We start from the raw sequence: 15694 nt of genomic DNA, 5'->3' as shown, positions 1-15694 counted from the left end.
ATACAGATGGCCAAAGTACTGACCCATTCCTTTTGTAGCACCTATATTAGTACACAAACCCACACCTAATTGCCTAGTACCGGCTCCAATACATTCAGCTACCCTTAATAACTTCAAATTCTTTACTAGTCACTAGAATAGGAATGATGGACCTTCAGAAATATGGAAAAAGTCAAATATTATCTATCTGAGGTGAAATCAATAACACATTACACAATCAAAAGTCGATTATAATGAAAAACGGAGCTAAGCACAAAACTATAAAACTGCAATTTTTGATGATTTTTTTTAAATATGACGCTCCCCTTGAGAATGCAATAATTTTTGTTTAGTTCCTACAGTCAGTACAATGATACATAACCCATCCTGTCTTTTAATTTAATTATTTACATTGTTTTTCAGAGTGCAAACCAACCTCAAGGGTATTGCAACAATAGTGCAGACTAGATGTAATGCATGCCGGCAAAGATTTTGAGACATATTGAGGACATTTTAACATATATTTCAATATCATCTACAGCCACGAGATAGACAAAGTTTGAGAGGAAAAACAATAATGAATATGAATGTATTTTGTCTTACATGAATTTGATATTGATGAATTATGACAGACTAAACTATCACTCATTTCTCCAAAAACGATTAGCATTGAGGGAATAGCCGTGCCATGTGCCAAAGCACCCACAGTTCCAATTATCATTAAGATGATGTCCAGTCCATCCGCATACCGAAACTGCAAAACACAACCAAGGAAGATTTAATTCAATAGGTAGGTATTAAAGGCCACAAAATGATGCAGTAAGTGAGAAAGCATTTTACACCCATTAAAATATAAGCAGCAAGGTACCATCAATACTAAACGTCAGAAAAGACCTTGAATAACATCAGTTAACCTCTTTAATGACTAATAATTCTAATACTTGAAAAACTATTCTGCAGAAACAAAACATTATTAACATATATGTTTGATATTTCTGTATGTTTTTTTAAAGTGCAAGAGAAATTTTAATTTACAGCTGGAAACAAAATCTGTGACAGTAGGCCTACTTTAGAAAGATTTATAGATAACTGCAGATCGCAGCCAAATTCAAGAATCAGATGAGGAGGATCAGCCTTTCATCATGATGAGGTAGAGAAAACGGACTACCTTTGGAAGAATGGTTGTCAGTACCATCTAGGATACATCTTTGAGATATATATATATATATATTATTATACAATTTTCAACAGCAACTGAGTAGTTATGGTTTTGACTCACCTTCCGTTGAAAATTAGTTTTTGGTTTGCTAATAACTTTGGCAGTGTTTGGCGAATATGCATGGAATTTGGCAAACGATTAGTGCAAGTGGCTATGCATTGGCTCATCAATTGTCCTGCAGATTTGTCTAGGTGGAATTAGGGATTCTAAAATGTATGTCTGCTATTGCGAGTCCCATAGAATTGTTTACTCTCCACTACAGCACAAACTGCTCAATCTTGTGATGAAGGTATAACTTTAATCAGAATAGGGCCTTTCCTTCCTATTTGTAAATGGTTACCACTACCTTTCAGTAGTTGGTAAAAAATTGGTTTGCAACTGTAATTCGGTTGAAAAATATTAGTACATACCACTGCAATTCGGTATTTATAAGGGGCACCCTAAACACACTCATTACAAATATTGAAACAAGTGACCAAATCACAGTTTGGCTTTTTTACATTTAAAAATGCTTTTTTGATGTCGCAATCAGCCAGATTCCGTGAATCAGGCTATTTGCGACCTCCAAAAAAGCTTTGTACATATGGCCTTAAGTGTAGCCCTAAAGTTGACTTATTTGGACCTCTGCAACGATAACAGATCTGACTGGTGGGACCAGTAAAGCTGAAAGTGCTGAGCCTGGAGTCCTACTCATCATCTCTATGCATGGAAGCACCACTGGAACTGCAGACTGTACTTTCATCAATACCAATCCCTTCGGCAATTTGTAGTCCAGAAAAACAAGTTAAATATTACAGATTTGTGAGCTCTTACTTAAAACAGTTAAAAAAAAAAAATCATTAGCAGATCAAATTGTTGAGCTACCCATTCAAAACAGAGAGAAAATGGGTGATGTCACGTGGCAGAGAATGCACCTAAGGCTTTGTTTTCTGGACTTCTTGAGGGACTGGGTAACGCTGCTATTCCTCATTGGTTTGGTCAGCATCGTCATCATCCTTATTTTGACCCACCTCACCTTCTTCTTAATGTTTTTCTGCATTTTGTTTCTGGCTGTCCTCTTCCTCCTCCACCTCACCGATATACTGATGCATAGTATTGTAATGTGCTATCGTAGTAGTTGTGTCACAGGTGGCAGAGGTTGCCGTAGTGAAAGCACAAGCTGCAATGGGGGCAGAGGTGGTGTTGGTGGCTGAGAAGGAACCAAAAGATGCAGTTGTGTTATAGTAGAAATCTGAAGTGGAAGGAATAAATGAGATGCTGCAAAGGATGCAGGTAATCAGAGGCACTTGCAACATAGGAGGTTCTCTAAGGTATCACTCAGGGTAATGATGGAGTCTGCAGTCCCTCTGGTAGTCCTCAGTAAAGCGGAGTCTAGAAGATTTGTATCTGCAAATAGGCCAGCGCATAAATTCTGAAACAAGTTATCATAACAGATAACTGAAGATAAACTGATCCACAATCCGGGAGAAGTAAAAAAGGGAAAAGTAAATCCAGCTTCTGGAAGAAAAAAACACCTTCTGTGGATTCTTACACGCTGCGCAGTAGAAACCTACAATTATTTTAACACTGCTTACTGCTATGCAAAAGTACTGGGATTTCCAACATGAAGATGTTGAAACTTGGGAATCCTTGAAACATCATGGAGAATTAAAGAAAGATAAATCACGTTTTACTAATCTCTCCCTCCTTTGATTTTGTCTCTTGTCTCTTTTCATCTCCTATTGTAACCTCCATCTTCATTCCTCGTCTACAGGTTTACAAATATATAAATAAATTAATAAAAAACAAATCCGACTAATTCATTTCGACAAGTATAGGCCTACATTAAACATTAAATAAGTTAACTGTACGGTGATCTTTGAACCTTGCAGAGCCCAGTTATAACGTGGTCACCGAAATACTATTGGTACTGTCATGCTTCTTTCCATTGACAAAGCTTGTCTGTGTTTAAAGAGTAAACATTTATACCGGAAAATCAGAAATCTTATTTAATATAAAAAGTAACAAATGTACAGTATTTAAATGCATGATACCCCAAGAATCAGCTATCACATTTACGAAGTTTACACTAAAAGCTATTGCTGCTGTTCAATCAATTATTTAGAGAAGGGGATACCAGAAAGCATGGCTGCAAAATGGCCACACATTAGTGAGGTTGTATATGCTGGGGCTTCAGTCTGACAAAGCCCATGCTGCAAGAGCTGATCGAAGCCGGGAATACACTGCAACGAGCGCTACATGCCTGACTGACCAGATCCCGTACACTTAAATTGCAGAAGTGCTGAACACGGGCCGGCAAGGCCTGGCTAGATGGAAGGGCGCAGGAGAGCAGAGGGCTTCTGGTGATGACAACTTGCCATGATGGGAATCCTAGGTGCGGCTCTGTTGCAGACCCGGAAGTACCGGGACAGGTGAGCAGGCAGAGAGGGCAGAGTGGGCCACCGGGTGGCGAAGACGACTAGGCAGGATCTGGAGACTGAGCCGCTACGGACCCAGAGTCCCTGTGGGCGAGTCAGGCGGCCAGGTGGCCTGGGGGCACGTTTGAGTCCAGAAACAGTCTCTCCCCAGGCGACCAGGAAGCAGGGTTGGACTGGCCTATTAGAAAATCAGGCAGTGCCTGATCCGACCGGTCAATGTGCCAGTCGGTTTTTGTGGATGTTTGTGAGCCAGTTTTATGGTCACCTGGCGGGTTTATTCTGTTGATTACCCTGAAATTAAAACAAAAAATGTCTGCAGCAAACTCCAATCCTTGCAGTTTTCCATACCTTGCAAAACAATGTGTCTTCACAAGTTCAAAACTGCCCCATTTTGCAAACATAGGCCACTTTTTTTTTTTTAAGCCTTCTAATTTACTGTTAGGAGTCACTTTTTTGTGTCTAGGCCTGTTTTCTGTCCCAGTCTGACCGTTCCAGGAAGAGAAGGCAATGTTAGTGGGGAGTAGAGTTGTCTGTTCTGGTCCTTGGGCCCGTTTTGAAGCCTGAGAAGTTGGACTGGGCCTGCAAGGCTCCACAGGATGGGATCGGAGACAGCCCCCAGTGCTACACAGATCATTTAAAAAAAAGACTGTCCCGCCCTCCCCAGCCCGGTAGCATGCACAAGAACACACTACACTAGGAGCTCATAGTTAACATCTTTACTCACCGGCGCACAACCTTCAACTCAACTCTCAATATCCCAATAACCTCTAAAGACCACACTTTGACACCTCCCAGATCGTTTATGTAATTTCCTCCATAAGTCCGCCCCTAGCCAAAGGGTTCTAACACATACACCTCTAAGACACTACAGAGGCAATCACTGGGACCGACGACTGGGAGACCCACAGGGACATCTGAGCACCAGTGACACGGGCAAGGAGGCGGCAGGCAGTGAGTACCTAGGGGATGTAGCGGTCAATGCAGAATCCATAACCGTAAACTACTAAACACATCCATCTGCTCACATGTATGTCACCAACTGATAAAGGTAGACACAGTGCGCTGCACATTGAGGGCATGGGAAGGCCTCCTATGAAGGGCTAAAAAAAGATGTTACATTCACCCCGAGTATTCCCTTGGCATTCAACCCTATGATCCCACCGACATGCGACCACAAAGCTTGTAAACGGCTTGACACGTTACATATAAACACCATAGGAAATATTTATGCTAATTGTTCTTTATCACTAGATGTGATCAAAAACCATAAGGAACACACAGTGTTAGATAATTTCCTATTTTTAGGATTTAGGGAAGCTTATAGAGCTGTACAAAAGCAGTTCCCTGCTCTCCTGCCTACATTGACCCCTTAGAAAGGCTGGTATCTATACGGTCACCAAAGAAACTCGTCTCCAGGCTAGAGAAAGGAAAACCAAAATGGCTCACTGATATGCCTTCGAGCAGCAAAGCAAAAATGGATTTTAAATACTACCACGCTGCTCTTTGAGGCACAATGGGAGTATTGCTGCAAGTGCTATTGCCCAACTACAGACTGCACTTAATACAAATTAAAATCCTACCTTGGATATATTGTACCTCTGTCTTCCTACACCACATGGACCTGTGACAAGACGCATGCTGTGCTAGCTACGGCTCCATGAATGAAGATTGTTTGGTATCAAGTTTGGAAAAAAGTACTGATATAGTGGGCCAGGTGGTGCAGCAGTCGATGGCGATTGCCTTATAGGCAATGTTTAAGATGTCCCCCATAGAAACACAGAATTATAGCTCTAGTCACATTAGAAACTAAAAGACAGCAATTCATTTGAGCTGAGGTCCCATACCTAAGACGGTAGTCACATGGCAGTGTCCTCCGGCAGTAAATCAAGGTTTGCGGATGCAGCACCCCCTTGTGTGTCATGTCAGAAATGCAGCAAAGCAGGCCAGAATCTGTGGTCATCAATTCTTGTCAGTTGCAGCCTCTGAGCTATCTTCAGCTTGCAGTCTTCAGCTGCTGCAGCAGCAGCAGGTACACCCCCTCACGTTTTGACAGAGATGCCAGCTGAGAGGCCAGGATCAGGGATCTCCCTTCTTGGCAGTTTCACCCTTCTGACCATTGGGGAAGTTTTTGGCAGCAGCAGTGATGATGTCTGGGCACAGAACTAATCAGCGGCAGCAGACAGGCTCTTCAGGTTGCAGCAGAGATGCCAAGTGACACACTGATGATAACTGCTAAGGTTGCTTCAAATAGTTTGCCAAATAACCAAATGTGGGGGGTCAAGAGTGGGCCCACTCTCAGACAAGGTGGGAACCGGACACACCCCGGCATTCAAGTTGGCTTCTTTTGGGTGTTCCTCTCTCAGGAAACATGATTGGGCTTCTCTTCCTATACAGTCTCTCCTCCAGCAGAGCCAGGCGCTCCCCTTCACTGTGTGAGCAAGCAAAAAGGCTTCTAGGCACTAGGCAGAGCCACAGCTTCTCTAGCAAGTGGCGCATAGTTAAGGTGATTCTCCGCCTCTCCCCCCAACCACCCACTCACTGAATACTAAACAGAGCTCTCCCTTTCCTGGTCAATAAGAGCTTGGAACTGGAACACAGTGGGGTGGTTTGGATCCCACTTTTACTTCCATTTTCCAGATGCAGATGTGGACCCTCTATCAGAGGTTCTGGTTTGAGGTGGTTCCCTTTCAAAAGGGATTTTCTAGCTGTAGTGGAGCCACGGCCTTTGTGGTGGCTCTCACAGCAGGTAGTGTTGATGCTGCCTCAAATCAGGAGTATATAAAACAAAGGCACAATAAAGTGTGAGATCTATGCATCTGGCTGTCACCAGCCCTCTGGAAGTGGTAATCACGGACAGACAAATTGGCAAGCCATGAAAGGAAAGATGATACCGAAGCACACTTAACATATAGTCCTATATGGAAAGGTTCATAGGCTTTTCAATGCCAACGGATCCAGAAATATTTATTCCAAAACAGTCCAAAGTATCACATATGTCTTGATTGTTAACTTACGCATATCAACTGGCAGAGGACATCCATTTTGTTACAAAGCAACTTTTTCAAGGGTGAGCAAACTCATCAATTGAAAACAGTATTAAGAATACCCCAGATTTTCTGTGACCGTTGTGGAAGGCGAATGAATATCACGGAAAACTACTAAATAACAGGAAAGTGTTGTAATATGTAAATATCCCCAAATGGTACAGCTTATGCAGTAGGTGTCATCATAAGTGGATGTACCACAGTTTGATGGGAAACAAACTCAGAAGTAAACAAATGAGACTGTGTTAAGCCTCCATCTGTGTCCTGGCAAATATAAAAAAATAAGTGAGCCCGCTCATCCATCCATTTATGATGCCACCTACTGCCTTAGCTGTATCATTTGGGGATATTAACATGTTACAACACTTTCTATCAACTATCTCAGGAATGGCGGACGGTGGGGGTCACCAGACCATCATGTCTGAGATTGCTTATAAATAAAGGAAAGAGGGCTGAATTTAAATAAAAAAAGGAAAGTGTTTAAAGACATTTTTAAGAGTTCCTCCCCCACAAAAATGTTTTTTCGACCATTCACAAATGGGAAAGGGTCCCTTGGTGACCCCTTCCCATTTACGAATGTGTTACAACTGTCTATCACTAGTCGTTAAAATATTAATGGTCTGCAACAGGATTTCAGTCGCAGAACATTAATACATACCATAAGGAATCTTTATTTGGAAAGGAAGCCTGAAACACACCCGTTCGAAATTGCAATTCCTAAGGGTTTCCTAAACCCATTTAGCATATAGATAAAATGTTACTGAACTGCAAATGGATCAGAACATTCTAAAAACAACATTTCCTTCTTTTTGGCCCATTCACAAAGTGGAAGGGGTTGGTTGGGAGACCCATTCCTGTTTGCAAACTGGTTACCACTACCCTTCAGTAGTCAGTAAAATGTAATGGTGTGCAAGTGGATTTCGGTTGCTAAAGATTAACATATATCATAAGGAATCGCCCTACTGGATGCCATAAACACTCTCCTTCCAAACATTGTTTGGTAACAGTTTCCTAAACCTATTTCGTAATTCGAGAACATGTCACCAAATCCCTAAATGTGTTTAATACAATTAAAAGACACATTTCTTGTTGCAAACCTTGCATTTGTGACCCAAAAATGCATTTGTACATCAGACCTCTGAGCTGCACAAGCCAGGGTATTCATTTTTAATAAAGTCTTTTAAATACATCGGCGGTCGTTACGAGTCGTGGCAGTCCCACCGCCACAGACTAGTGGTGGGACTGCCACGGTCGGACCACCGACACTGCCAGGCTGCCGCAAGCCGGTAGCCTGGCGGTCATGGTGGTTTCACATCCTCCAGGGCAGCATTGCTTGCAGTGCCGCCATGGAAAATAGGACTCTCGGTCTGCCAGCCTTTCCATGGTGGTTGACACAGCACCACGTGCTGCTGCACCCGCTGCAACGCCACATTGGGGCCGGTTCCTTTAGGAGCCGGCATCAATGCTAAGGCCCTGTTCTCCGTAGGGCCGGCGGGCGGAGACACTGCTTCTGCCTGGCGGCCCTGCGGTGAAGTCCTGTTAGGGCCGGTGGGGTTTGGGCCACACTGGCAGTCTGAGGGCAGGAAGAATTTGGCAGGCAGCCTCCCCCACCCGCCAAAATCTTAATGAAGGCCATAGTGTGGATTTCCTGTGTGTTCCCATTAATGATGAAAGGATTTTCGGAACTCACTGATATAACATATAATCCTATAGTCTCACAGGACTGATTGCTGCCCTGCATGCACCATCTTAAATTACATGTCACAACCCCATTTGAAGCAGTGTGGAAGACTGGAATTCCAATGCTAGTACACCACTCTGCCTTAAGTAAGAACAGTAAGTAGAGGAATAGGAACTTCCAACCTACTAAGGGGAGAATGAAGATTGAGGAAAAGAGATAAAACACATTGGAGTAGATTTCAGTCACGTCTACCAGGTATTTTAGATGTTTCAAGTCTCAGATTTGCACTGTCTGCCTTAAAGGACTTAGAGAAACCACACATACCACAGATACAAGAAGTCTAACTATAACTACAAAGGCAGGTGGTAAGTAATAGCAGTGTGACAGTATACCATTACGTAACAATCTTTTAAGCCTTTTGCTCTAACCTGGTGTTCCGTAAGGGACTGCTGATAACGAACCCAGGCAATCCATCCTGAGCTTGAGAGCACCTGAAGACACTGAAAAGTGGTGGGCATGTCAAATATCACATAGCAGGTGTAGGTCAATTGAATGCTGGTCTTCAGACAAGTACAGAGTAACAGCAATGGGGAAACACTAGGGAACATGACAGAGCAAAACAAAGGTCTAGGGAAATGCCAAAATGATGCTTGAATTAAGCGAGCAGGAACCATACAACTAAGCAGTTGAGAGGCAACATGCTACTACCAACTGACTGTCTAAAATACCTGGTATATGGTCCTACTTTCAAGTTGATTAGTTGTCCTCTTCTGTTTGACTAGGAAGACACCAGGTTCTGCCTCTCAGCCTATCATGAACTGGTCTCCACAGACTCCAGGATCTTAGCGTTTTCATTCTGCTTTTCCACCATGTTCTTCTTCCTCGAGTAACCAAACCCCCTCTGCTCTTTTCCCTGAGTCATGACATTAACAAGTAGGAGGTTTATGAGTTAAAGTGTGCCAGATTTCCTGGCTTGGTTGGTTAGTTGGCTAAGCCTCAACTTTGCAAGTGGGTTTGGAGTTTCTAAAACAAGGAAGTATTTGCTTCTAAAGTTGCAAAAACATATCACAACAATGATCTCAAATCTTTTTCACAAAGAAAGGGCTGAAGCAGGGATGTTAACTGGCTTGTCTTCTATTTAGTCTTTACACTGCTAATCTTGGGGCTGGATAACAGAGAGTGCGCATTTCCACCAAAGCTGAAGACAAAACATATACATATTCTCAAATTACTCATGACCTAGTAATTTTGGACTGAGTCATGTAGGTCTGCTAACATCACTAAAACTACTTGATAGCTATATTGTCGAAAACCATTTGGTGGCCAAACTCAGCAAAACAAAGTGGAAATCTTTTGTCAGAAATGTCAGCACAACTGGCCAGTGTGCAAGTCATTCTAACAAGATGGATTAGTAACATTCCCATTTATTAAAAATAAGAAAAATGCTTCAGGCTAAATTTTGTCTTTTGTCATTTGTATAAAAGGTTGGATAGTCCCTCTGCAGCACCAACCATGAAGGTTGTAAGAATAAATCTATCTCCAACTCTATGATATGAGCAATTTGTCTATGAGGACTGGTGGGGCCTCTTGAATCCACCTCAATCTAAAATGTATTGTAATAGTATTTATATAGCGCTTACTTCCCCTGATGAGGCGTCCAAGCCCTTTTAGATGAGTAGCACTCTACTCCGGAACCCAAAAGGAATTAGTGGTGGATTAGTATAGGGAAATATGAGTACAGTTTTAGTATTATTAAGAGTTAATTTGAGCCGCGGATATGTGAGTTTGTTAGTTAGACTGACTGGAGTAAAGGAGGGGTGGAAGAGGGAAGAATCCAGAAGTGTTAATTGGGAGTTTATGGTAATAGGATTTAGGCTTGGGATGGGTAAAGGGGGGATGGAGGAGGGAAGAGTCTGTGTAAAGGGTTAGGGAGATCATAGTAGCAGGGTGAATGTACAAGGCAGATTTTGACTTACCACTACCGTCTACCACTAGGCAAGTACAAATCAAGCGGACTTTGGCTTAGTTGGGCAAATAGTTGTGGTGAAAGCAACCTTTCTGAAACACTGCCACCATTTAAGAAGCAACTTGGGATTGCAAATTCAAATATGTTCTCTGTAATGTGTGTGCTAATGTACACAGCAAGTGAAAAATAAAGCATGGCCAGCCACACTCCGGGATACACTTGAAATACTGCAAATGCGGAAACTTTGTTCTACTGGGGTTGGGTATAATATATACAAGGCAGCAATAAACAAGCAATCAAAACTAATACCCAGAGGTCAGACCGCAGCGATTTCGATCAAAGAAACATTATGCATCTGTCATTGATCCTTACATTGTTCTCTTAATAGAATTTGCAGGGCACTCAAAAGTACATTAGGCATAAAATAATCAGATTGCGCTCCCCTTTGTCTCCCACAGAGGAATTTAGAGCAAAGTTGGCATCATTTTGTAATAACCCAGCACGCAGGTCGTGTTATTACAGGAATGAATGATTACATCATTTATAGGGCCTGATTCATAAAAGTAAACTTACACACTTGTGTAAGTTTATTCTTTTTTAGCTTTTCACAAAACTGATTTAATAGTAAAGTTAGGGCTGAGGGCACTCTGCAGTTGTGGGCGGAGAACTTGGCACATAAAAAGATAGCCCCACGACTGCAGGGTCTCCACAGTCGTAAACTTGTTATTAAATCACATTTTTGTGAATACTAGAAAAAACTTATATTTGAATTTGTCGAAAGTTAACTGCTGAGGGAAGGTTTTGGTTTCGTGCTTTAAATGTACATTTTGGAATAAGAACGTGTAACGCTGCCGTCTGCTTTAGCTTCTGCGGTTAAGTTTCACTGGTACTATCCACAGTGGCTACATGAATCGATATCACTTGTAGGAAACAGATTCAATTTCTGTTTTAATGGAATTATGCCCGTTTTTATTGTTTTAGTCTCCTCAACTTCTGTTTTAATGTAATTATGCCCGTTTTTATTGTTTCAGTCTTCAAGCATTGTTTGATGTCTCACACAGATGTTCTTTCATCATATTACTGCTGTTCTATCTATTACATACTATTTATGACAATTATTTTCATTAATCAATAAATAAAGTGTTGATGATGATGGATGAACAACCGTTTAGCCATGAAACAGAAATAACAGAAATTAGTATGTGCCAGAAGGGAGTCAATAAGAGGGTATATTAGACAATGTGCTTTAATTGAGAAGCTGTGTTCATTTCCCTGTTTTCATAGCTGTGATGTGTTTGATTTACTGTATTCTAATCAAGCGATGGGAGAGGATGGAGAATGAGAAAATCAGCGACTGCTCCTCTGCTATGGCGGAAGAGCTTCACCCCCCTGCCAGCAGCTGCAGCTGCAAAACTTTTAAACTAAAACAATAATAAACCATGCTTATTATCAAAAGGGTGGGGCCATAGGAGATGACAGGCAAGGAGGGATAGTGGTGTGCACTCCCCTTAGTGCGCATCTCAGTTTGGCCGCCGTCTCACGACACCCAAACCCACATGTGCACTGAGCTCCATCCAACCCACGCTGAGTTGCCTGGTTGGAGACAGCAGGCACAGGCTCCCAGTCTGCCTGGGAGCACAAAGCCGGGAAGCTGAGGCCAATCAGTCTTACTTTATATACAAAATGCGCTGTACCAAACCAAAATCCACAGTGTTACACAGCGTGCGGAGAACCTCTCTAGATGACCTGGCTAGCGTCTCCGTCTCCTTGGAGACGCTCGCGTCTTGGTGCTCCTCTTCCGTGACGTTGACGAGGAAACGCACATTGAGCATGCGCGTCCGTAGATTAAAGGACGCTCGCGCTGCCTTGCTCGCGCGGCTCCTCTCGCCAAGGAACCACCAAAACAAAATAAAACACAGAGAAAAAAAAAAAATCCAATTAATAGTTACTGCAACATTCTCCTCGATAGGTCCTAACGCAGCAGTCAAGTTCAGCAAGGCGGAGAGGAAACATCAATACGCGTGGAAGCCGGGGCTGCGCAACTCGTCGCCAAATTTGTTGAGAATCTTCTTAGGTGAAATAAAGGAACTCCAGCAGCGTGGTCTCAATTGGTAAATTCAATTTATTCCAATACATAAAAAACCCCGGCCGCAGCACACAGACCGGTTACTTCCTCGCCTCCGGTCTGCTCTCCAACCGTCTCCTCGCACTCACCAACATTCCTTCCTCACATTCCTTTGTTCTCCGGCTCGCGCTAGCTAGCGCGAGCCCGACAACATGAAACTTCATAAATATACAACATAAACAATACAACACATGGTCCTGTCTCATCCCACTCGGGCTCAGTTTTTTCAAATATTCTTCCCCTGCCCCATCTCCTCGGTTACACAACAACCCCTCCCTGCTTGGTACTTCCTTTCCCATCTCTCACTACCCTGCCACATCTTTCTTTCTTCATACTTGTCAGATGCTTTTACTATGTGTGCCACTGGCCCAGCCAATATATGCAACAGGCGACTGTAAAAGGTATACAAAACAGTTTTCTCTACTTTCAAGATGGCCACCATGCTGTGTGACGCAACATAAAAATGCGGCACATCAGCCGTCTGAAATGTATAAAAACACTATTTTCTAAATTTTCAAGATGCTTGATGCAATAACAAGAAGCAAAGTGGTACAAGTCGCAAAATTAGTAAAATGTGAAATGTATAAAAGACATTGCTTTCTACAGTTTCAAAGTGGTGGCCGCCATACTTGATGCACCAACAAGAAGCAAAGTGGCGGCGGTCTGAAAAGAAATAAAAACACTGTTATCTTTACTTTACGGAGGACTATAAAAGTGGTAATGCAATGCCATGGCGCATGACGCAAAGTGGCAGCCATCTTGAAAGTACAGAAAACAATGTTGTCTATAATTTATGCCAGTGGCAACAAGCACTGTTAAAACCAACAGCTTAGCTTGTTAAAGCCGAGACCTACTGGCTTTGCTAATGCTTGTTAAACATGATGTTATTCCGCTTTCTCATCCTTGCAACTTCCTCCTCTCCAAGCAAGTTAAACGATGAGTTAAATCTCCCCTGATTAGTTCCACTATTTCTGACTCTTACTGTTCACAAACAATGGCATACATACACATTTACATAAGATTTTTAAACATCTGGCATGTTGACAATTTTAGTGCAAGTCAGTCCAGCCCAAGGCAGTGGAATCTGGCATTGTTCCAAAAGATTGAGGAGGAAGGGTGACATTACAATCACTTCTGGAGATGTTATTTATCATTTTCTATTTTCATCTATGCAAATCCTTGAGAAACAAGGGGGAGCCTGAAATGTTGCTGGCCCTGGCCTAGTCCCACTGCCATGCCACAAAAGTCTCATTTTAAGTGGTAAACATTGCACAAAGCCGTAGTCTGCTCTTTATTTTTACATCGAAAACAGGCTAAAGAGGAGATGCATGATTCAGACTGTCTTGTGAGGAGACATGGGTCCCTGCACACCTGCTGTGAATTAAAATAAACCTCACTGGCAAACTGAAGCCTGCCTAAAACATGTAATTCTCCGCCAACCCACCCCCGCTCTCGCCCCCCTCCGTTTGAAATACCTGTTGCATGTGTTCATATTATGTGTCAGATTTCAAAGAGATGAACAGCAAGACAACCACGGACTTCCAGCGCGTGCAATGTTTGGCATATGCAAATTACCTCGGTTCCGAAAAGTAATTGGGCATGAAGCATGTTCCGTTCCTCCCATGCGTCGCAATGCTAACTTTTAAGCCTCGCGCTCGAAAAAGCAAAACATATTTACATTCCCCTATACAAGAAGGCGTAAACTCGACCCTTACACACTGTGCCTGCTAAAAAGGCACATATGAAAAAAATAAACCGGCATTCTTATAAAGCAAATTTACATTTGCTAAAAGCGTCAGCTTGGCCCTTCAATGATAGATGTAATGTCACCAGTTAAATCACTCAGGTAATTTATGAGGTTATGAGTGAAGTCGTGTAGGGGTTTCTGCAGTGTATTTAGATATGTCATTGTCGTGTGGCTGTCAATAAGTGCGCCGTATCTTGGGGTTTTAGGTTCAGGCCGCAAGGTCCTCTCAAAAGGAGCGTTTTCAAGGAAGATTATATACACACATGGGTAAATCGCAATAATGAATTGACAACATCTGTGACATTAAAAATATACAACTGTGCTAGAAAAGATAAACAAATACATGTATGAATACCTAAATGTACACTTGAGTTTCCAGAGAGCTTGATAGGATAAGGAAATGTGTGCAGAAATACAACTACTTAAGAAAACGCAAGTTTTCCATATACAGAAGCGTTAACACTGGCTCGATGGGTTGCCCTTTTGATGCTGAGATCCGTTTGCATAACCCGCATGTCAAACGTCTGCATCTGAGTCGGCCTGATTCTGCTTTTCACCAACAAATTGAAACCTTTTTGGTTGATTAACAAGAACACCTATAATTTCAAGCAAAAGGAGAAAACTGAGTTTGAGGTGTGCGACATTTAACGGGTCCAACACCGCAATTATGCCTATTTTTGCTCCTGGTTAGGATGCTGGGATGACTCCACATCATTTTGGAAATCTTCAAATCCTCAACACTTACATAAAAAGCTATTGTATTCTGGAAGTGTTAGTTCGCGGCTATTGCATGAATGTGACAAAATGTACCAGATCAGAACAGGTTGGAAATGACAGCCAAGTACTGGCACATGATATCCAGGAGACCTGGAGTCACCATGTTTCGCTAATCATTGCTCATTGGAAGCACCCCTAAGTGTATGCCACCCACATGAAACAAGTGATTTTGCTTTGTGTCATTCATCCCTAAAAGAAAGGGACCACCATTTTTTTTAGGAATATTTCATACCTCAGAACAGATGTCAAACATCATCTATCCCATTTATAATCCTCGGTCTCATGCAGAACTGCAGTGGTTCTTTTCAATGTACTAAAAGTTTGATGGCCAGCCACCATCTGTTTGGATGTCTGTTCACCATTTTCTAACTTACTTTTGTTTTTAAAAAACAAACTCACAAAGCAGTAGTTTGTTTTTTAAACAAAAAACTGAATGACACCTACACTCTGGGAGTTCACTCCTAGGGTGCAGGGGTCATTATTTGTTCATGTCCTTCACCACAAGGTTTTCCCTGGCAGTCAAAGTCAGGGAAAAATACATTACATCGTCCACCCTAAATCGGTCGGATGGTGTAATGTCCTTCCTCCAACGGCTCCTACTCTGTTACAGCGTCACAGCGTTGTAAGTATTCTGTCAACGGAGCAATGTAATATTTGAAGTCAAAGCCTGAAGGCAGGGCCTGAAGATTTGCAACAGAGTACTCTGCCCCCCAAACTCTAAAGCTGACCTTAAGTGACT

General features: G+C 42.3%; 1 protein-coding gene across 3 annotated transcripts in view; it reads right to left on the bottom strand.

Annotated features, from left to right (window-relative positions):
* LOC138261913 (ATP-binding cassette sub-family B member 5-like) overlaps positions 1-15694 on the bottom strand; it is a 987125-nt gene that overhangs the window by 451675 nt on the left and 519756 nt on the right. For all 3 annotated transcript variants that reach the window (XM_069211477.1, XM_069211478.1, XM_069211476.1), the window contains one exon: positions 583-733. In XM_069211477.1, the coding sequence (XP_069067578.1) occupies positions 583-733 (151 nt within the window). The remainder of the gene's footprint in view (positions 1-582; positions 734-15694) is intronic.

This window comes from Pleurodeles waltl, chromosome 10 (genome assembly GCF_031143425.1).
Source record: "Pleurodeles waltl isolate 20211129_DDA chromosome 10, aPleWal1.hap1.20221129, whole genome shotgun sequence".
Lineage (NCBI taxonomy): Eukaryota > Metazoa > Chordata > Amphibia > Caudata > Salamandridae > Pleurodeles > Pleurodeles waltl.
This window is presented reverse-complemented; position numbering and strand designations above follow the sequence as displayed.